The 23,498-nt window shown below is 37.2% G+C and overlaps 1 protein-coding gene across 1 annotated transcript in view; it reads left to right on the forward strand.

Annotated features, from left to right (window-relative positions):
- The first annotated feature begins 364 nt into the window (after positions 1-364).
- The window catches only part of LOC139736918 (spondin-1-like), an 86,527-nt gene continuing 63,393 nt past the window's right edge, over positions 365-23,498 (forward strand). The window contains exon 1 of the mRNA XM_071647591.1: positions 365-693. Coding sequence (XP_071503692.1) covers positions 504-693 — 190 coding nt within the window. The 5' untranslated portion in view covers positions 365-503. The remainder of the gene's footprint in view (positions 694-23,498) is intronic.

Genomic DNA, 23,498 nt, shown 5'->3' on the forward strand with positions numbered 1-23,498 from the left:
AAGGAGAGATGCGTCTTAGGGAAAAAAAAGAGTGCTTGCTATTGTATAAGGTTTCATCCAATATTAAACATGTCAAGTCAAATGATCACCTAAGCGATAGCTATCCACGCTTTTACATCATTTATTTTGATATAATCTTTACGGCTTATAAATAACTTGTTTAAAAGTGTTTGTCGCATCGGCGCTTTTCCCCTCTTCCATTTCCCCGTTCAACATACCGCACATTACCCGCAAAGACAAACGAGAGTCATTTCCGTCAGTTGGAGCCTCCAATAAGGCGAGCGATGCGCGTACCATCTAGATCTACACCCCTACCACCACCTCACTCGAACTGCAGCTGGTGACGCGCTGGTGATCATTCGGTTCCAAGCTCCAATTTGAGCAGGAGCGTGCAGTGCTATCGTGGCATACAAACGCCAGCTGTTCGTGTGGGTTTTGCTTTATTTGGTTGTGATGTCCCAACACTTTCAAAAGTAATTGGAGCTAAACTTTGAGCGTCAGATATGGGATCGTTCGATTTTAAATTCGGAACTTTAATTGTCGTGTTGCTGATATGGACTGCCTACTCGCAGGAGGAGAATTCGTGCGACCCGGTGATGATATCGGGAGTTTCCAAGAGGTCTGGAAGTAATGGTTATAGAATTCGCATTGACGGGCAGCCCTCGTACTACACTCCGGGCGGCCAATACCGGGGTAAGTGGAGTTCACTGTTCGATGAGTTTACGCGACATGCTCGCGGTTGACGACAGGAAAACAACATGGTAGTGCCGAGTGGACCCCTACACTATCACATTACCTGTTAATGTTGTGTTAGGTATATGTTTTGTTGTTGTTGTTTTTTGTCAGTATAGCTCTAAAATGCTGGTTATCATATCTATCGCCGTTATCTATGAAGAATTTGAGCATGCGCATGCCATGATGTTTTCCAAGACCATCTTTAAAGCCATTGATAAAGAGGTGACAACGAATTGAAGGAAAGAGGTAGACATGCAATATACGGTAAATCCTCAACTTAACAGGACCAAAGCAGACGCAAAGTCTAGTACTTCTTTTGATCATCACTAAACAATTAACCAAGAATGATATGGTTTTTAATACCAATAATTATAGAGACTTTTTAAAATTGGCACATTGATGATCTTCTGAAGATAGAATAATAGTGAAGCTCCTACAGTAGATTGTTGACTAAACATAATTTAGATATTTTCAGAAGGTTTGCAGCCAGTAGAGGAGTTGTATCTAAAGCAGTGGCATAGTCATAATTATTATCTCATTTACATATTGTGACTAATATCACCTTCATTGTGCAGACAGGAGGAACTAAAATTTCACTTTTAAAAAAAATTATGTGTTTAGAAATAAGGTTCCAATTCACATCTCTCCTTGTAATTACAGACAAAGTCAATCATGGGGTAGAATTTCTCCTCCAGTTGAGGAAAAATCTGCTTTATTCTTCTTTGATGAGCATGTATATAGGCCTATATTTTCTTTAAATCCTCACAAGTCTAGAGCTGAACTGTAGTTTTGTTCTCTTGTTATCAGTTCCTGTGATAGGCCTGTATGATTGATCTGCAGCAATGTCACCGCTTTTATGCAAGCAGGTCTTTTTTTAAAGATCTGATTTTAAGTTTAATCTTCTTTTTTAATCAGTATGTTGGTACTTCCTCAAACAGATCATGACAGCATGAAGTATATATCCATATAAAACAAACATCTAAACGTTGGTGGAGTACAGTTAATTCTGAGTATACAGACGGAACCTGAACAGAAACAGAAACAGTAGTTTTACAATGTATGAGGGGAAAGAGATATCTACACTGTCATGAGAAGGGCTGCCCAATCACTTCACAAATGAACAATGATCAATATCTGTGCAAATATTTGAGATGAATAATAATGAGGTAAAGATTCCAAGTCACATTCGAAATTGATATTGGAGTTGAAAATCAGTGAAGTATAGGAAGGTGTATGTAGGCCCCTAATGTAATTTTGATGGACTCTAAAAGAGATCTACACATACTGCTATACAGTATCATAGTAACAGCATTGCTGTTGTTGTTTTTTTTTCTGACATCTATTCAAAGCTGTACTTTCGTTTTAGGGGTGTGCGTCCTTGCTGCAATGACATAGAGTTAAATGATAAGTGGTTATAACAAGTACCAGACCAGCTAAATAACATGCAAGCCTCGCAGGTAAACTACTGTATGCAAGTTTTTCATGAAAGTAGGATATACTGGACAAGACAGAATTGGTTTACCTACATTCACACTGATGTCTGTGCTGTAGAAAAAGATGATTTTTTTTTAAGACAGAAAAGTTTTGCAGATGATGTATTCTCAATGGGGAGAATTATATCATTGTACTCTGTTAAAAGGAGCAAAGTTAATACTTCATGTATATTCAGTGTTTTAGGAAGCAGAGGAAAGTTAACTCAACATAAAGTCCATGAAGTTGATGACCAGTGTGTGATATATATATTTTACGGTAGAATTTCCTTTCCCTTGGTAGTGAGGCTGGCATTACAAACAAGCACACATCACAACAAGCTCAGTTTGCAAACTTAGTTATGCAGAGTCACAAATTCCACTGAGCTATGCCCTCTGGCTGACATGACAGGTCAAATTGTACCCTTCAAGTCAACCTAAACCTCCCAGAACATTCCTCGTTCTCAGCCAACCTATGAATTTTATACTAGGAAAAAAAAAAATTCTTCACCTCACCCATCACCCATCATACATATATTCAAACTGGGGTAATCTCAGATTCTACATGTACGAGGTAGGTGATTAAAATTTTGGTATGAAAACAAGAAGGATGCTCATATCTTCCTACGTTAACCCTCTCTGTCTCACTAGAAACTGTGATGGAATTGTAGACTCACAGTGAACAGGAGTTCACTCATTATGAATGGAAAAATTCATGAACATTAAAATCTTTGGTATTAAAGGCACAATCTGAATGTGCTATTCAATAAAAAAAAGACCATTTTCAGTTCAATTGTCAATCTGATCAATGACATTTCAGAAAACAGTCATGGAATATTTTTGTATTGCTTTTTAATGTAAACTTTATGCTGGCTGAAACTAAAACTGATCTTGTGCTGCATATGTCTCATATGTCAGTGGTAATTTATGTCTATTAATTTTGTTGCATTACATCAGCCATAGGCAGATACTGAAGCCTGTTGGGATGTAGGCCTACATACTTGGTATTGATTTACTAACTTTCAAATCCCCAACTCTTTTATTCAATGCCTGATTTTGATGAACCTTCTTCAATCAAATTCGAGACAACATGAATAGTTATTTTGGAGTGTGAGTTTTGCTTCATAGATGAAAGCAATTCTTCAGACTCCAAAGCTTTGAAGAGTTCAACTGGAAAGCCGAATGTTTGACTCTATGCTTCTTTTTTTAACCTTCCTTAGATGATTTCTTCATTTACCCCGACAAGAGTTGACAGAGTAGCCTATTGCAAACATTATCAGACATTACTTTCTCAAATTGTGCATATATTTATCTTTATTTCATTGCGCCTAAAATTATCCCTCGAGTAATCCAGCCATTGTGACAAACCAGACCCTAGCCAGTAGGGGCCTGAGGGATGAGTGATGATGGTACACTTATTGAACCGCCCTTAATGTGTCCACCATTATACCTTTTATCAGAAGGCAGAAAACTGGAGAGACATAGTAATCCTGGGGAGTTAAGCAAACATCGTGATCTCGGGGCTCCTAAAAGACTCTATCTGCCAATCTTGTAATGGACCATTGTTTATACTGCGGCTTGGATAATGGAGGGCGAAACCGCCTCCCGATTCCTGAGGAAGGATGGGCAGAAGACGACAGTCACTGACTTCTTTCTGCCTCACTGATTCACATGCGCTTTTAAAACTCACCTGGATTTGACCGATATGAACTGGGTGGGTGTCTGAATGCAAGGCACTTTTATCGGGGAAGGTACAGAGGAATTTGAGTAAAAAAAGTAAGGATTTTATAAGAGCAATCAGATCACTTCTCTGCTTGACATTAGGTCATGAATGCAGTCACCCCTGTTTTTCGAGCCTTCTCAAATCTCCGCAAATTGGCACCTGCCTGGCCTTTGGTATCAAAATAGCAGGCTATGTGTCAAGCTTTGCATCAATCCAACCCCTCAAATTGGCTGTCAGAATGATTTTTTTTTTTTAAACAAACTACTAGTTTGTGAAGAATATTGTGATATAAGACAATGTTAAGACATGTTAAGCATTCAAAGAAGAGGAAAGAAAATTCACCAGCCATTGTCATAACTTCCGTCCATTTGAGAGTAAGGCAGTTTGTTCAGCAGAATGGCAGCATGCTTTATGGGTGCTCTTTTTGTGAACTTAAATATTCAGAGTCTTTTAAAGGATTATTTGTATGCAAATGCCGAGATATAGTGTCAATAAAAAAAAAGGTATTTAGTAGGAAAAAAATTGATTCATAAGCCTTTGAATAGGCTCTCAGGGGAAAATTTATCCATCAATCATATCCACCCTAGAAAGACTAGTAAGACCCTAGTAAGACCTAGTCTTGTTGGTGAAGATTGTTGTAAACATATGCATAATTAGGGGTATATATGCACTGCTGTATCACTTTCAGTGCATTGTATATGATAGCATGTGTGTATGTGAGAATGGCAAGGAAAAAGGTATGCAGAATAGATAAGGACGATAAAATAAAAAAAACTAGAAAAGCACTTGGAGAGCACAGACCTCCGGGAAGCAGCTCATTTTCATCCATGGGTATATACACGCATGCTGAAAATTGCCAAATTTCCCAAATTAGTGATAAACCAAAAAGCCCTGTGTTTACCTTATCAGCTTCCTGCTGCATGTGGTGCCTCGAGCAGAGTGCGCACTTTAGTGCGCGTAGGTAATTCTTAAATACATGCAGCCTGAACTCCCACGTTCATTGACCCTATTTGCCAAAAGATACAAAATCCACTACTTTCACACATGTTAGCTGATGTGTTGATTACTCTATGAAATGATCAGAAAACACAATACTTTGATATTCATTCTCTTTTTTTCTGATGATTTACTGTACTGTATATCCATCAGGACTTTTATTATGTTTGTTTGGTTTTTGTGTATTTGTGTGTTATTGTGTTGACCCTCTTTCATGTCTGACTGGGAAAGTGCATTCATTTTGCACATGCTGCAATTAGGCTAGACATGCAGGGCCTGTAATGATAAAATGCCACTAAGTGTACACCCTTCTATCATTTTGACCTTACTTCTATTGATTACACATGACATCTTAAAACTGGGATGAAGTCTTGCATCTAAACAAAGGGTAATTCTTCCTCCCCGCCTCAAGTTTCCGTGAACCATGGATTTGAAATGATCTGTGACGTGAACACATTTTTCACTTCGGTCTGGCAGTCACAAAGGGTAGATTGAAGCACTTGATATGTAAACATAATCCCGACACTGCATGTATATATATATATATATATATATATATATATATATATATATATATATATATATATATATATATATATTCATATATAACCGATGTAGTAGAAAAGTACAAATATATATATATTCATATATAACCGATGTAGTAGAAAAGTACAAATATATATATATTCATATATAACCGATGTAGTAGAAAAGTACAAATATATACTGTCATCCAAGTGTGGAGGCGGATATTGACATGTTACAGCAGTTTCCTGCTGTACCATTGGCTTTTCCTGTGGTTATGATTTCCTTGCATCTGGAGTAGGTCTTTATGATCTATATTTAGCTTGTATTTTTTTATATCCATTACACTTTCAGCATGTATTGTAATATTGGAAAGTGAAACATGATTCACTGATTTAAATTTTTACCTGGTGTAGGAGTTTTGTAAACACAATTCTATCATAGGGCCTATGCAAGATGGTGTAACATGAAGTGAAATAAATTGCCCACTGTAATATCATTGTAACCTGAAAAACTACAGAAATGGGATTTAGCCATAAGCTCTTAATATTGACTTTGAACAATTTGAAAATCTACTTTCAATAGATATCAAAATCTCCTTATCCCCATTTTAAAATCCTCAGAATAGTTTGAAATTCAAAACATTGGGATTCTATGAGACACATTACTTTGCTTTTAACTCCACCACTGTGTTACCATCAACATCCCTGTAATCTGTTGTGTAGAAAATAATCTAAAAGTAAAGTGCAACTTATGAGTCAATGTGTGATGCCATATATTTCTTTGAAGTCAACTGAGATGAAATTCTGCAAACTTTTTAATCAGTACTAAGTATATCTAGAGCATGATCTAACTAGTGGTTTATCTTTAATTCTGCTCTCTCATAGTGTGTAAAGTGCCACTATGCTAGTAAAGTTTAAAGCCTAAATGAGATTCTCATTACACATTCTCATACAGCCCTTTCAGACTGACTTTTCTGTTTGGTCACCCATAAATTGTCACTGATGCATGGGGGGTTCTAGTTGTTCTAATGGAGATCATGTACATTTCTCCATTTTCCATTAATACTGAAAACTTTTGAATGTCTGATTAAAATTACAAGTGTATAAACATGACTCCCTCATCTCAACAAGCTTTGCACGGGTGTCCCTTCAATAGCACTGATTGTGTGATGAAGTACATGCCTTGCCACCACAAACTGTGGTAAAATTTGTGAATTTTATAGATTTCATGATAGGTTTACCAGTCTGCTGTTGAATTGTCATTTAACAATCAGGAGTTACCCAAAGGATCGGGAGGGTAAGAGCTACCATTTGAAGTGTTCAAGTTGCTATTTAGAATGGTGTTTCAAAGAGGGATATTTTCAGTGAGACTTGTCACACTGAAGCAATTTGGTTTGAAATGCCCAGTTTGAGAGGAGCAATAGTCTGGGCATGTCAGTGTAAGATGTCATGAAAAGGTACATTTTAGTGTTCTTTAAGCGATAATATATTTGAGTTCTCAGTTGCAACAATATTACCTGTGTCTCTGATAATACATTCTGAAAAAACTAAAAGACAAAAAACCCCAAAAGATCGATTTTAGGAATTAGAACAGATACCACTAGAACTCCAGCCTTTCAATACTGTGTGCCTGCTCTATGTATGCAATTGGGTTCTAATTCAGCACACCTGTAAACCTGGATCAACTGATGCAGGTCAGCAGGAAGAATTGGCAGGAAATCGATACTTCCTATCCACGTTGCAGACTGTTTTCAAAATGGACAAACACTGTCTGTTATCAAGTTGACGGTTTCTTTTTCTCTTTGGTCTTGTGATAAGCGGAGCTTGGGGTGGATAACCTGAGTAGTACATTAGCATGCAATATCTTCAAGCAATTCCGGTACTAGCCGATGATGAATATTCATCATCCAACAATCTTCCCTGTGTTGTGCTTAGGAAGATGGAGTTGCATCATAGCATTTTTAGACAAAGTATTCAGATTATTCTACAGTTCTTATCTTGTTTTCAAGCATGAAAAAGGAAAGAAATCATTTCTAATATAGACATCCTGAATTTTAAGCAGTATACCACCTTTGGCTACTCGCATACAAAACATGTTACTTAGTGTTATAGTGTTGAGATCTTCTGTCCCCGAGCATGAACTTGATCATCAAATATTGTAATAAGGCAAAACAAAGCACTGCTGGCCTTATGGTTATTTATGACTTGGACTTTTCCAGAATATCGAAGAATGACTTTGTGAACTGGAGACTGAGGTCAAGGCAATACCTGTGGATGTATGGATAATGAAATACTATGTTCAACTAGATATTTTAGAGAATTATGGAAGAACTGCGTCATTGTTCTCCTTGGATGTATAATGATCATTGACAATCTGACCGATGGATTATTTTCTAGGTTTCCATTTAGTGTTTCAGAAATTTGTGATAGCTTTTTTTTTTCATGATGTGCTCTGTTTATATCACTATGTGCAAGGTGTACATTGTAAGAGACTGCTCAGTAAAGTTAGGGAAAAATGCAAATCTCGAAACTCTAGTGCAATTGTGTATAATCAGGGAATCATGAAACCAGGAAAAAAAATACACATAAAACCCCTAGAATTGAAAACTGTCAGAATACTTTTTTTTAAACAGTGCCAATTGTTTTACACTACAGGTACAAGTAGTCAGTGCTTTTCTGTTAATGCTTTCAGATGATCAGATAGTAGTGTGTGGCAATGATTGCTGTTGGAGAAAGAGTCGCGGACTACAGTGTATGAACCGCAGAGCCACCCGGGAAGTGGTAAGATCTGCCGCTTGGCCTTGTCTTGTTATTCCCCACATCCACGTCCTCCAGGAAGAAGGCATCTATGGATTAGAAGATTTTGCAATCGATGGGAAGCTGCCTCCGAGGGGTTGTGCTCCGGTGGGCGGAACCAGAGAAAGATAAAAGAAGGCATCCAGGTAGGATTCCACAAACCCCGATCCCCGCATCCCTTGCCTTGGGACCTCAAACAGGAGCTCAGTCAGCTAATGGATCCGTCTTCATCCATCATCTAATGGAGGTCTTTTCATCAATCAATTACCAGCCCCACCCCCTCTCCCCCTCCCCTCTCTCCAAAAGAGTCTTAGTGAATCGAAACGAAGACGACCGTCAGAGTGACTCGCTCGACGAGGGGACTTAACCCATCTCAGCAGAGAGCAAGACACTCAACTTCTCATCAATAACTTCACTTTAATCAGCTCGCATTGCATTTCATCCAATCACATTTCCTGGTCCCAGAATGTTGGGCCATGCGGGGATGTATGTATACAATGTATGTCGTGATTCTTGCAGGAGTGCAGAATCTGTCTCCACATTCTCAACAGGGATAAAGACAAAGTGATTCACCAAACTACCTGTACACCACAAAAACATGTAATGTTGAACTTTGTCAAAGTTTCCTGTACCTCCTGTGTATGAAAATATGAATACATGCTCTGTCTTTCATACTATGTATGCGACATAGCTTTGAATCAGCATTTAGGTAGATTGAATGATACAGTACAGTAGTTTGCTTGTGCAGTGGCATTACACAATTTGGTGACATAGTATGTCAAGACACAGCTGCACCTGATACAGACAGAAACCCATCATATATAGTAATACAGAGCAGTCCATTCATTACTTATGGAGACATTTCATTTTTTAATGGTTCCATAATAACAAATGTTTACTCTCTTTCTTTTTATTCATGTGGTATGTATGTTCTTTTAAACATATTGAAGATTGAGAAAAAATTAATTGAATTTGAAATTGAACTTGAATAAAAATGCTTTTCACTTTTTGATAGAGATTGGTACCGGTATGTGAACTGTAGATGTGTCTGCACAGTGTATTCTGTAAAACCAGAAACGTTCAAAGCGTGAAACTTCCACAAATTCAAGCTGATGGCCTTTTTTTGTAACATGAAATTTTTGTGAATTGCCACAGGCATTCAAAGCATTGTGTAAAAAAAAAACACTTTCATGTACAATTCACTTGTAAATCACAAATCCTGGCTCACAAAATTTGCAAAATTTCATGTTCATAAAAATTTCTGATTTGTAAAACCGTACATCATCCAAAGCTTTGATACTAGGTGAGATTGTGTAATGATTGTTCATGGTAGCACATCTACTGTATATTCAGCAGAGATGCCCCTTTTGAAGGATTCGAATGCAGTAATTTGATGAGGAGCCTGCAAACAATTTGTCGTATTGAGTTCACAGAAGTAGGGATCTAGTCCCCAGTGAGATTAGAAGCAGAGAGATATTATTTTGCAGAAATAGCCAACCCTAAATCCTGCCCACAAGCTATTTTCTTCCTATGAACAGACTGGGGAAGTAGGGGAATACGAGACTCATTCCATATCTTGGAGAGATTACGAGTTAGATTTGAAACACATGTACACATAATGCTTATATCTAGATATCATATTCGTAGAAGTTATTTGTTGTCTGTATGCTTCATATGCTTCCTTACCATTTAAAGGGTGTGTACAGTTCTGATCGAGGTGAAGATTTAGCTTTTAAACCCGTTCTATACAGGAACCTGGTAGCCTTTGTATTAAGTCTGTGGGGATTTCAGAATTCAGTACAGAATGGGTGAATGTTTTGCAAGATATTCAGAAACCACTCTATGAGATGTCCAAGAGCATGCAATTCTAAGGGGAATAAAAAATTTAGTTGATAAAAATTGGTTTTGAAATGGCTGAGATATCCAAAAACTAGATGAAACAAAGAGATCCTAATAAAAGGCGTGGCCTGTCGCCCTTTATTATTTTCACTTTTTTGGATATCTCAGCCATTTGAAAACCAATTTTCATCAAATAAATGTTGAATCCTTCTTAGAATTACATGCTCTTTCATATTTCATAAGACATTTCTCATTATCTCACTTAGGAATGTTCAGAACATGAATCCCCACCTCAACCATCACTGCGCAGTCCCTTTAAGAAGTCTTAAATCATAATGTATCATGCTTGCAAAATAGATAGTGAATACAGTTTGGTATGATGTTGACCACCCCTCTGACTATCACTGTTCTTTATCTCTGTTATGTTAAATGTTTTACACTCTGTATTTGAAGATCTTGTGCTGTGAGTTTTTGATGTCCGTCATTGTCTGACTTTCCTGTTTTGGGATGCCTTCTTGTTTTTTCCATTTCGTCCGTAGTGAACTTTTGTTCATTCGTAGACTCTTGACACGTGAGACTTTGTGATGAGATTGATGACCAAGACAATCAACTGCGCTTGCAATGCCTGACGATTTTGAACAGATTACATTGCACCTTCACATTACAACGAATAGCGATCAATTTTCTTGAATATCTCCTCCAGTAGTGCCTAATTTCGTGCTCCTCCGTACTGGGCCTTATAAAAAATGATTTGACCTTGAGGACATATGTCGTTGTAGTAACAGATATCTGTCCAATGTCATGCCAATTGAATAAAACGCTCAACGAGGCTAGTTCAACCACATGAATGTCAGTCTGTATGTCATTTGGCGTAGCATGCGGGAAACATCTCGAAATAAATCCCTAAGTGGATGACGTTACGTTGATGTCATAGGTGGGTAAGATTTGGCTGTAATTGTTTTCTTACGTCAGATCTGTACCGTTTGCCATTCCCAGACGCATCTTTTTCCCAGTCGTTTCTGACTCACACCATCCGATCTCATTCTCCGTACGCTCTCCCCTTCTTCTCTCCGTTTCCAGGACCTTCTCACAGTCCATATCTCTCACAACCCTTCCCAATGGAATCGCCAGACGTATCTGAGGCTGTATTTACCCTGCGTACACCCACAATAAAGCATTTACGAGCCTATCCCAATTTATGGCGGGTCCAATACTCTCATGGTGTAAATCTAATCAGCACTCTATCTCACTTGCCATCCGAATATCGGACATCTTGGCTCTGAACATACCCACGTCCACTATTTACTCTTGGTAGTCTTGAGCTCTGAACCTCTATATTCCTGCTGCCATACCTTTTGTGAGGAGTGATCAGTCAGAAACAAGAGAGTTGGAACATGATGTGGAAAAAATAAGATTTTTGGTGGAAAAAAAAAAGATTTTTGATGATGAAGAAATGTCCTTTTTTTTAAAGCAGTTTAATGGATAATCTCAGGAGCACTAGAATAGTTATCTCTTCCATAGAGTCTACGCTTTTTACAGACTTCTTTGAGTGCCAACAATTATTCAGGTTTCATTTCATAGGCAGGCTGTGTTTGATAACAATTTGTTTGCTTGTTTGTTTTATTTTTTTTTACAAATTTTATCAATCTAATGTATGTCTCCTCTAGGTGAAAACATTTTCTCAACTCAAACTCAGATGACACATTACAATATGAGTTATCTTTAACAATTACAGCACTTTTTGTTGTTTCGTGAGTGTGGATGTTGTATTAAGTAGATTTATCGGGATATTTCATCGGGAATAATGAGCCACATCCATACATCATGTGACATTGCATCCAGTACTAGATGCTTATCGTGCACAAGATATAAAACACCATTAAATCTTTGATACACAAATTGCTTTGGTGTCTGCAACATTCAATCATGTACCCTGATCCAGGCATACTTTAAAACCTTTCAAGTCATTCTCCAGTCTTTCTAAAATAAAATCCTTTTAAACAGACTGAAGATTTACATTTTTCCTTGTTTTTTTTCCATAAAGCATCTGTTTTACACTTTGCCATATGAAAAGATTTCTTTTTTTCCATGTGCTTTTATTCTTTTGGGGAAATGAAAAAAAGAAGTAAGTAATGTTTGCCTAAATTTATTCAACGTACAGATTGTGCTGCTGCAAAAAAGTGTCTTCCTATAAACATGCAAATGACACCTTCTGCATACGAGAACAATTCGTGACCACAATCGTCCGCCATTATTCATGAAGGCAGCCATGTTCATGAATGCGAAATGGGCCATAACACTCTGTCTGCCTAAATTGGCTAATATCGAGCATTTGTCATTCTTGCCACTGCGTTGGTGCTGACAAAGCTGAAACAACATGATAATGTGCAGTAACCCGATTACCCAATCTTGGAGCCAATTTACCGTAAAGTTCCGTGTATAAGACGCACCCGTGTATAAGACGCACCCCTACTTTTGGACCTAAAATTAAAAAAAAAAAAAACCACACGAAAATTTCCACGCAAATATTGCGTGTGTCATACATATTATTTCAGCTCAAAATTTCCCTAGAATGCAGCATGTATTTGCTCTATTTTTCGTTTCCTTTTATGCTTTCTTTTAACGGTATTCATCGGACATCGGCAAAATATGGAAGACGCAAAATGCGAGACTTGTCTCGGTACTCACTTGCTATTGTTTTGCCTTTCAATCTTGGTACATGTATCATATCGTACTCATGAGTGTACAGTACGATCTTTGCTATCATACAAACTGTACATAGCAGAGGGTGTCTCGCATATTGACCCATGTCAGACTGAAAGGTTCGTTACGAAAAATAAGAAAAACATCAACAAGTGTAGCAGAGGGATCGTACGGCGAGACGTACGGTGCGTACGGTAATTATTCTCACTGTTGTTTCGCCCGGAGGGATTTCCAGTAACATGTGTGTCTCTTGTACCATGATTGTATGCACAGTGCTAGCCTTTTGCAAAAGGCAGCTCCCTATAATTTCAGCTCACGCACACAGAGAGCAATGGACTTGCACACACAGCGCGCAACGGGCAAGCGCGCTCCGATCCGATCGCTGTGTGCACGACGCGAGTTCATTGCAAGAGCCTCTCTGCAGCTGCTGCCTTTGCACAAGGCTTGCTAGCTAGCTAGCTAGCTACAGTGTAGCTATGCTATCCTACCTGGCCTCGTGAAGAGCATGCAAACGAACGCCATGGGTATGCATGCATGCTTCACACATCGTTTATATTACGGTGACAATAGTGTCGATTCTACTCCGTATTTTACAACTTTTGTCTATGGCCATATTGATACTAGTACATTGATAAGTTTTACGGTATCGGTAATTTAGTAATGATACCTGTACATCGTGTATTTCAGCTACTAGGTTGGCTGTTGGTAGCTTGGTAGACTGATACATCGGTAGCAGTGCTGTTACAGCTGTTGTCTATGGCCAGATTGATACATCGTTACTGCACAAGGCCGATGTAAGTTTATCCCGTATTTGCAGCTTTTGTGTGTGTCCAGATTGAAAGATCGCTCATTTATCTGTAAGATTTAGTGATTGCTTACCTTCCAAACGTCGATGGGCATACATGGCCCCAAGGTGACCTTATAAAATTGGGTGTACATGACAGATTTTTTTCCGTGATTCGACTGTACCCGTGTATACGACGCACCCCCGATTTTCAATGTTTTCCGACGAAAAAATAGTGCGTCTTATACACGGAACTTTACGGTACTTGCTAATGGAGAAGGGGAAAACACACATGCCCACACTAAAAAAAGAAAAAGACAAAACTTTGCCCAGTCTGCTTCCTCTTGTGCATGCCAACTACTTTCCAGCTCTGGGTTGTGATTTATTTTCTTTATTTCCTAAATGAGCAGAGCAAAATGAACTTCATTCAGATTCCAGTGCTTTTCTTAATCATCTGAATACAAGTGCTTAAAAGTTTTGGAACTATTCCATACATGGTTAATGAATTTCAAGTCTGAGGCTGCATGCAGTTTCAATGGGCAATTTGCTACAACATGATGTACTCTCAGCTCATTTCTAATTTGGTTCTTTTTATCACTTCTTCTGAGATTATCTCATAGATTTCGTGTTCTGTTTGCACAGCAAAAATCACATATTTTGTTTTGTCTGCAAGATGCTGAATTAAATGTTCTGCTTCATTAGGCAGTAACATAGCATACAATAGTGCCATTTACACAGACAAAATAGTGGGATGTTGATCGGGATCCAAATACCGAGATCTTTTGTGCCTGTCCAGATGGACAGGATTATCCCACTAATTACAGATCGTGATAATTTGTTAACCAAACTGTGCATGCCCAAAATCCACCAAAATGGTGACCCTTGCCATTGAGTTTGTGCACTTTTGTGATGTGTGTTTTGAATGATGGAATAAAAAACTTTCAAGATAATTTGCTCCAGCAGCAGCTTTCACACTCTTGCCACTGTGCAATTATCATGATAATTGCAAAATAATAGCACAATTTTGTCGGATTTGGATTGCATTGCTGATCATATGCTATTTAGTGAGATTTTTATGTCCGAACGGTTGAAAATGTTAAGATTTGGATCACAAGGCAAATCTCGAGATTTATATCCTGCTAATGCATGTCAAAATGAATCTCACTTATATGCCTCTGAGTGACCTTTTGAGACATTCATGGCATATTGGTAGGATATGACAGATGTTTAAATGAGACTAAACATTTTCATTAAAAATTCAATTAGGCTTTAATGTAAGTACTTCTAAATATGTTGTTTTGTCCCCCACAGCATAAAAAAGTTTTAATTACTGGTACCTATTTGTTTTATATATACTACCCACCTCCAATGCTCATTCTCTCATGTTCAAATTAAAAAGGCAGAAGATTCGAAGAATACGTTTTCATATTCTCTTATTCTGTTGTCAGCAAGAGATGCACCTGCTTTGCAGTGATTGACAGGTTGTGACCTTCAGTGGATGATAACTCATAATTGCATCCTTACGGCAGGGAGAGGGGAAGATATCCCCCCCCCCCCCCCCCCCACCGGCAGCTGATAGCCATTGTCTCGATCAACTCAAATCAAGCAAATAACTCCCAAGTTTGCCAACCTCTCTTCAGAGCTGGAATCAATACTCCAAAATGTCTGATATTGATGGCAAAGTTTTTAGCCGTGATGTCAGAAAATCTATTTTGTGGGGGGAAACTGATACCTCTCCAACTCTGAGAGACTGCAAGGTCAGTTTGAATGACAGACTCATCTTCCATCTTCAAATTGACTCTTGGGGGATGAAAAGGTCGCCTGTGATAGCACAAGTCATTCTTGGACTGGAATGGCCTGGGCAGTAGTGGTAATAATGTCATACTCTGTATACTTTAAATACAGATGCGAATATACATGTGTGCCTATTTTTTATTTTATTTTTGTGTGTGTGTGTATTCTATCAATCCAGCAGGCTCTGAGTTTTGTTTGTTTTGTTTTGTTTTTTTGTTTGCTGCGGATTTGTCATCTTGTCATCTATTTGAATTGGCTTCTCGTGATTTCACTGTATAACTTATGCAGGGAAAATATCAAATGGAACTGGTCAAAGTCATATCTGCTAAAATCAGAAAAAAATTGGCAAAAGTCTGCCACTGTGGTAGAAATCATGAAATTTGAAATTCAAGAATCTGTTGCCAACTTAAGAACCAGTCATAAAATCTTGCAATTGAGAGGCATTTATGAGTTGTGCAACAAAAAAAAATGATGAAAGATTTTGTTTGCACTGCATTCTAAAGTACTAAAATTAAGCAGTAAATATTGTAATGTGATATGAAGTGCTCCAGAGCACACACTGAAAAAGAGTAATGATATGGCTTCTTGGAATCAATGGGTTTCATTGATAGGAATTGATGAATACAGAAAGAGATTGATTAAAAAAAAAGAAAAAAAAGAAATGAGTAAGTGCATTGATGTGCATATACATTGAGAAAAAAATATATATATATGTATATGATATAATATATCAATTTGTATTACATATTACACCCAATGTATAGATAGATTGATAAAGAAACAAAAAGATAGGAGTTAGCAGTGCATTGATGTATATTTACAATGGGAATATAAACTGTGAATTTGTAATACATATGTATATAGATAGATAGATAGATATATAGATATAGATATATATTCATTTTGAGAGAAAGATAGACTGAGATGGAGAAAGATAGAGAAAGAAAAGAAGAAACATAGAGATATGAGGCTGGGGCAGAGTGCAGAAGACTCCCTTCTAAAGGAGGGATTAATGAGGTATCTTTGTGATGTATTATTCACCTTGGCAATATTAACACAGCATGTTACATGTCTCTTACAAAATGATGAATAGTCTTTGGTTTTAGACCCCATAAATGCAAAGTAATCAACGTTTGCACCGTTATATGGAGCAACTGCCCAAAAAGTAATATGTTACAGAATGCATGGTAACATTTCTCAATCAATTATATTAGCATTGATAGTAAGAACTAAATGAAATAACAATGTTTGTAAAGTTGTTCCTATTGATGACTCTTATGTATGTCATTGAGAGAATATGAGCAGTATTCAGTACATGAAATGATCATATGTGTGCATGAATAGGAATAGTGATCTTGTCACAGTGATTGCAGAATATATCTTGAGGATAAACCTGGACTATGTATCTGATATTGAAGCAAGCTATTTTGTCCTGCGATCTTTGAGCTTGCATACATATGTAATGCCTTTACAATAATACAATACCATATTGGTGCCATTTTTAAAGCTGGTATATCACAGTCTGCTAGCAGATTTCAACATCAAAACACAGCTGAGGACAAACTTGAAAAGGAACATGACTATGGTACTATGCTGAATAAAAATGTTCATCATATAGACCCTATTATCAAAAGTGTGTGTAACTTGCAATATAGGACTTCGACCTACAGACCATCCAACCTTTATCATGCAGGAATTAGCTGCATTGTCAGCTCTGCCAATGTGATTATTGTGTTATTACAATTCAAGATATGTAAATATATAGAATATTCTCAAAGGGTTCTGACTTGTGATATGATAAAAAAAAAATGATTATGATATTTAGTGTGATGCATTCATGAACAATCATTATCTTTTTTAACTTCCATAAAAACAGTAATTTGATGGTGGGTTATATGTTTGCAAATTTTATACTTGTCATCCTGAAATGCAGATATTGGTCATCTTCAAGATTTCAGCAGCTATATATGCAATTTAAGTTCAGAGATGTCTGTGATTCCAACCATACCTTAATCTTAAGAGACAGCTAACTTCCAAGTGAAATGACAGAATTGCTGGCCAAATGATAAATATGAGACTTCAATAGATGTTATGAATATGTGTGGTTACTAAAGAGTAGAAAGTCATCAATATTGCTCAAATATCATACATTTAACACTTTCTTCATATAATTATTGGACAAAAGTGTAAACACTGGAGTCTGAGAGCTAAGACTCTCCTGCGATATTGCAAAACTCCACAATAGTCCTGTCGACCTTCCGCCATCCTTGGGTGCGACACAATTAAGGTGACATCAAAGACTGGTCTCCTCAATGGACTTCCTTCGTCCCGATCTACTCAAATATGAAAATTAACTTTCACACTGCCCAGAATGTGTCGCATAGGGAACAAATTAGATGTCCCAGGCGAACGCTGGAAGAGCGTTGCAGTGACGCGGAGCGTGATATCCTTTGTTTGATGTTCATGTGAAAGTTGTCGCCGTGATGGTGGATTCTCCACTGAAGAATGCTAACACTCTTGCATCAATTACGTGGTTGCAATAACATAATGTGCTATGGACTGCTTGCAGGAATATTTGGTTTTGAATTGTTGATGGTAATTTTTCATTGTTATTCAAGGGTATTTGTCAAAGTTAAGTGTCAAAATATTCATTTTTTTTTACAACCCAAGCTTTACTACGTGGCTGCATGGTTGCAGTAAATATTTGTTGAAGTTGAGTGTCAAGATATCAAATATTTTTTCCACAACCCATGGTTTAGTGTATGGCTGCATGATTACAGTGTTATGCATCTTTATAAAGTAGAAAAGGTAATGGCAATTAAGATTTTGTGAAATCTTCTATCATCCAATTGTTATATTCAGACACATTTTGAAGTGTCACAGCTCACCAGTTTGTTTTTTTTCTTGCTGAGTTACAAATCATTTTGATAACAATAACAATAGTAATAGTAATACAGAATGATGATAATGATAATGTTAATAATAATGGATATTTATAGTACACGGCTATTATGATAATATACTCTAATACATATAAATTTGCAGCATGGTGTATATGTCTGATATGATTCTGTGTGTGAATAAGAAAACTCCTTGAATCACCAGAAGAAAATCACTTCCATTGATAAGTCAGCCTTTAACATTGCTAGACTGTCCGGCAGTTTGAGCCCACATTCCTTTAAATGCTTTTCCATGCCAAGTGCCATCTTCAGAGAATACTGAATGGACATAGAAAGAATACCTCTACCACCACTCACTGCAATATGTTCTCTAGAGTGATTTGACTGTGTGGAAGATTCTCACTAATATCTCGACTCATTTAACGATGCAGCAACTCGGACAGAATTCTACGGCGAGCATCGCGTGGATAACTTCTACTTGCAGTGCTGCAGCGTCGGTCGCAATTCTCACTCCTTCAGCTACGTGCGTTTTTAATTTGATTTGTTCTGGCAAATTGCAAAGGCGCGTGAGAAAAATCAATACCTGATTCTGACAATCCTTAGAATCCGGATTGGGGAGATGCAAGATATGGAGTGGAAATATGTAAACAGCAAACTATATGAGCTGGAGAGAGAGAGAGGAGAAGGAGAGAGCGGTTAAAAGATATGGGAGATGGGGACAGACATTATAACATATGCATTGTAGTGTATGTGACTTGTTGATAATCTTATTTGTATTTTTATATACATTATACATACCTTAATAACTATATTTTTAGTACCAGTACCAGTACTATTATTCATGTATATATACATAAGAACCTTAGATTTCTATGCATTTTCTTCTGTTTCCGTGGTCATTTTCACCCGATTCTTTTCAAATCTCTCATTTTTGTCTAGCAAAGTTTTCCCATAACAAATTATTTCAGTGGCTTCAAAGTCACTAAATAGATGCCTGCCTATCTGATGTAAAGGAGATGCCATAATTGAATAAAACTGCCTTCCAGATGTGCCAAAACTTTGTTCTGTCTTTTTGGTTTGAAGTGAGAAATGCCCGAACTTTCATATTTTCAGATGTACTTGATGAAATGATGGGCATGTACTTAATTGAGTATATTTGCAGATAATTCAATACTCTCTCATCAGCCCGAGTTGTGTAAGTGAGAGTGGGAGTTTGATTTATATGAAGTAATGTATAATTGTGTGATAAATGACTGCAAGAATTTTGATCATTTCTGGTGCTTTTCCAATGATTCAAATTTATGTTGTATTATTGTTGCAAATCATGTAAATTAGATGGATATAAAAAGGATGGTAATTGGTCCCACACTGATATTGGTATTTTGTCAGTGATGACAGAACTATTGCAGTGATGTCTGTGCCCTCACCACGGTCTTTAGTTGTGGAACTACTGCTATCTATTATCCACTTCTGCCTCATGGAATCTGTATGTGTTAGCTGCCATTTTACACATGTCAGGGCACATCGCACACCCTGAATGGCCTCTGGTTGATCAAAAGAAAAAATATCTAATCAGGAAGTTGGATCGAATGCTACTCTGTCAACCATTTGTGTGTATGTGTGTGTGTGCGCGCATGTTTTGCTATTGTCTGATGGGGCTTCAGCGGAGAACTCTCAAATTCTAACTCTATACTTGTATAGCCAGAAAAATTTGCATGAATCTTTTGCAATTTTTGTGAAGGGGTTAGATTTGTGAAAGTAAAATGTACACTTAAGGCTTTTTCTACCCTATGCATAATTATGTAGTATACTCTTTATTTTTCCATGGTCAGCACTTTGTGAAAGTTTCATGCCGCACATATTTCTAGTTTTACAGTATTGCAAGACTACAGTACCTCCACTGCATGGAAGTAGATATGAAGGTCCCCTGCTCATGTGTTAGGAGGTAGAGCTGAAGCACTCAGTATATTCCACATCAATATAGGACAAGTTGGTAACTCGGGAAGAACTCTCGATTTCTCGTGGTAAGGGATGCGGATGCTCACCTCCATCTTCCGCCGTCGTCGCTGGGATACACTGGTAACCAGATCCTCTTGCTCACATGGGGTTACGTCATCTCTCTGATGTGTTCCTAAATGTACCAATGTTTATCGCCACACAGCTGGAATTGATTTCGGGCATTACCCAGCTCCGGGGGAAAAAAAGGAGGGTGAGAAGCGTCCGGATGGTCACAAATATTGACCAGGCTGTGCAAGGCACACCACCGGTAGACAGATCCATGCCAAACTTGAGTCACTGGAAGTTCCTGCTCCACATCGTGAGAGAGAAGGAAGCAGAAAGAGAGAGAGAAAAAAGAAAAAGAAGAAGAAGAAGGAGGAGGACAAGGAAAAGGAAAAGGAAAAACAAAACAAAAAGAAGAAGAAAAGGAAAAAGAAGAGGAAGAAGAAGAGGGAGACGGGTAGGGGCAAATAGAAAGGAAGGATAGATAAAGAACACCAATACTTAGATAGACAATGAGTAGTAAAACGTATAGGGAAGAATAAGAATAGAGAGAGAGAGAGATAATAGTATAGAAGAGGATAGATAAAGTAAATACAGAAGAGGTGTATAGAAAGATTTGAGAGAGGGGTAGTATCAATAGAGAATGAGGTGAGATGGGACACATAGAGATAGCAGGAAATTAGAATGAACAAAAGATACGGAAAATATGGATATAAAATAGATGGTGGAATGGATAAACACATACACAGACAGAGATAGGCAATGAGTGAAGGGATACTAGGGTAAGATGTATTGTAAGATGAACATATTTGTATATTGAACCCAAGATAAATATAGTTTGCAAGATTTAAAAGATTCTTGTGAACATTGTAAGGGGGATAACGGGAATAACTTTGATGTTGTAGTGGTTAAATGCAAAGAGCTATTACGATAGAAATGTGGAAGCTATGGTGACGCAGTCAAAGTAGATAATGTAATGATATGAGCTGGAATTCAGAACTCTTGTTTCAGTTGTTTGAATTGACAGAAAGGTTATTGCACTTTTACTAAATTTGTACAGAATATCACATCAACATTTATGCAAAGCACTCATATGCAAGATATCATATCATCAGCTGAGAACTAGTTCAGGGCACTATTGCAGTCTAAGATTTGAGTGTAAATAAAAACAAAGCAATAAATTTTCATGAAATAAAAAGTTTATCATATCAAAAGTGGGAAAATATGTAAGCATAGGGTAAAAAAGTACCCATGTGGTTTTGATTTCTAGCATTTTACTGAAAATGAAAAAGATTTAGAATAGACACCGTAATGTAGAGGAGATCAAGCTCTACAATTCGATACCAATAACTCAGTACCCCTCAAAATTGTGATACAGCCCTTCTGGCTCTCATCCAAAGATTTATTTATATGATTTGCTTTTTCTGTTTGTTGATCAAGAGGTCTTGAGTAGGAATGGGAGTTGCCCTGTAGTATGCACTTCAATACTTGCATTTTGATCATTAACGATGGCCTCTTGTAGAATAAATTGATTTGATGTTTTAAAAGATTCATAATTATGGATCAAGGAGACATATCATTTTGCTGGCGTTAGGGGAGAAAAGGGGTTCCTCAAGCTACATTCTATACTCGACAGATTGTAATTAACAGTGAGGAGTCTGCTAAAATAGGCTTTACAATGCAGGCTTGATGATTTAAAGCTTGACCAGCCATTTGTCAGTGGCTACGAAGGCATCCATCATGAATGTTTTAGATAAAATGGCAGTGCGGATGAGTTGATGTGGTATTGTTAGGAGGTACCGAGGTAGGCGGCATATGCACGTAATACACAGCCATTGGAATGCATTGGCAGTGTTTGTGTGTGGGTAGGTAGCTACGGGAATTGTATCATAAAGCCACAGTAAAAGGAGTGATTTCCAGTTGTAGTAAAATTGAGCAATTATATTTTGTGACCAGTAGTAGAATGATTTCACATCAGCAGTAGATAAAGCATTTCATCTGTGTAATTATGAAGTGTGATAATTCACTTTGAATTTATTTATTTTTCTTCTTTTTTTTGTTTTGTTTTGCTGCTTGGACGACAATTTGTTTTAGATTTCATAAATTACCATTGCCTGAACGAAGCAACACTATTCTGAAATGACCCTCATAATAGAAATGTGGCACAATTGACTCTACTTGTCAACTGGGAGTTTTCTTCTTAGTTTTCAAAAATAAGTGAATAATACCTATATGCAATGTAATTGTCAATATCTTTTTTTTTCTGAAAGCTTGATTAGGTAAGTAGAGTATGCTTTTGGCTACTTTACAAAATAAATGAGTGTGGATGTTTTCCCCTAAAATTAAAGGAAATATATACATACAAAGCTTATGAGAATAATGTTGAAGAATATTTGGGGTTTATCACACTGTACAAAAAAAAAACCAACAACAATATATTTCTAACTTTTTAATGCTTTGATGTACATTTGTAACTTCAACTAATCACACAATCTATACAGGTGAGAAAATAAGTTTGTTATGATTTCAAACTGCAAGTGTGAACAGTAAGTAATAATGAAAAATGTAATGTTTGCACTGTTAAAGCAAAAATGCAACCAAACTGAAGCATTTGCCAATTTTGATTGCCTAAGTTCTTATCTATACTTGCAACAGGAAACTACTTACTTTGGTACAGTTAGATAACTGAACTACATGCGCAGAAGGTCGCAGCAATAACACTTCTGTGTCCTTGATATCTAGATTACTGCAAAGATATGAGTGAAATGGAATGTGTATATTTCATTGTATAAAATGAAGGAGTGAAATCTGTATTGTCATCACTTTCTACAATTCTCCTCACCCTTGACCTCATTACATCACCCATGCAAAAGTGGGAGTGTTTGAATCATACATATATATTGGACCCTTTTTTTATCAGTAGTGTTTTCAAAGGCAGAAAATGTGTAACATTTACTTATTCTGTTTTCTTTTCAGTTTGATTTCATTTTGTTTTTAGTTTGATTCCAGGTTTACAGGCATTATGGATCTTATGTGTGCCCAGACAATTAGCGGTAACTTGCCGCGGATTTTCATCTGCATTCAATTAATTACTCCTAAGTCAAGTGGGACCTAATTGTAAGTTAGAGAGCATAAGAAACTGCTACAATCCTGCAGGAAGGCCATGGTGACACAATATTGACCAAGGAGATTAAATGATTTCTATTCATTGGCACATAGCTTCCAGATGTC

Source organism: Diadema antillarum, unplaced genomic scaffold (assembly GCF_040938485.1).
Source record: "Diadema antillarum isolate AM-2024a unplaced genomic scaffold, OU_Dant_1.0 seq00000674_RagTag, whole genome shotgun sequence".
NCBI classification, from domain to species: domain Eukaryota; kingdom Metazoa; phylum Echinodermata; class Echinoidea; order Diadematoida; family Diadematidae; genus Diadema; species Diadema antillarum.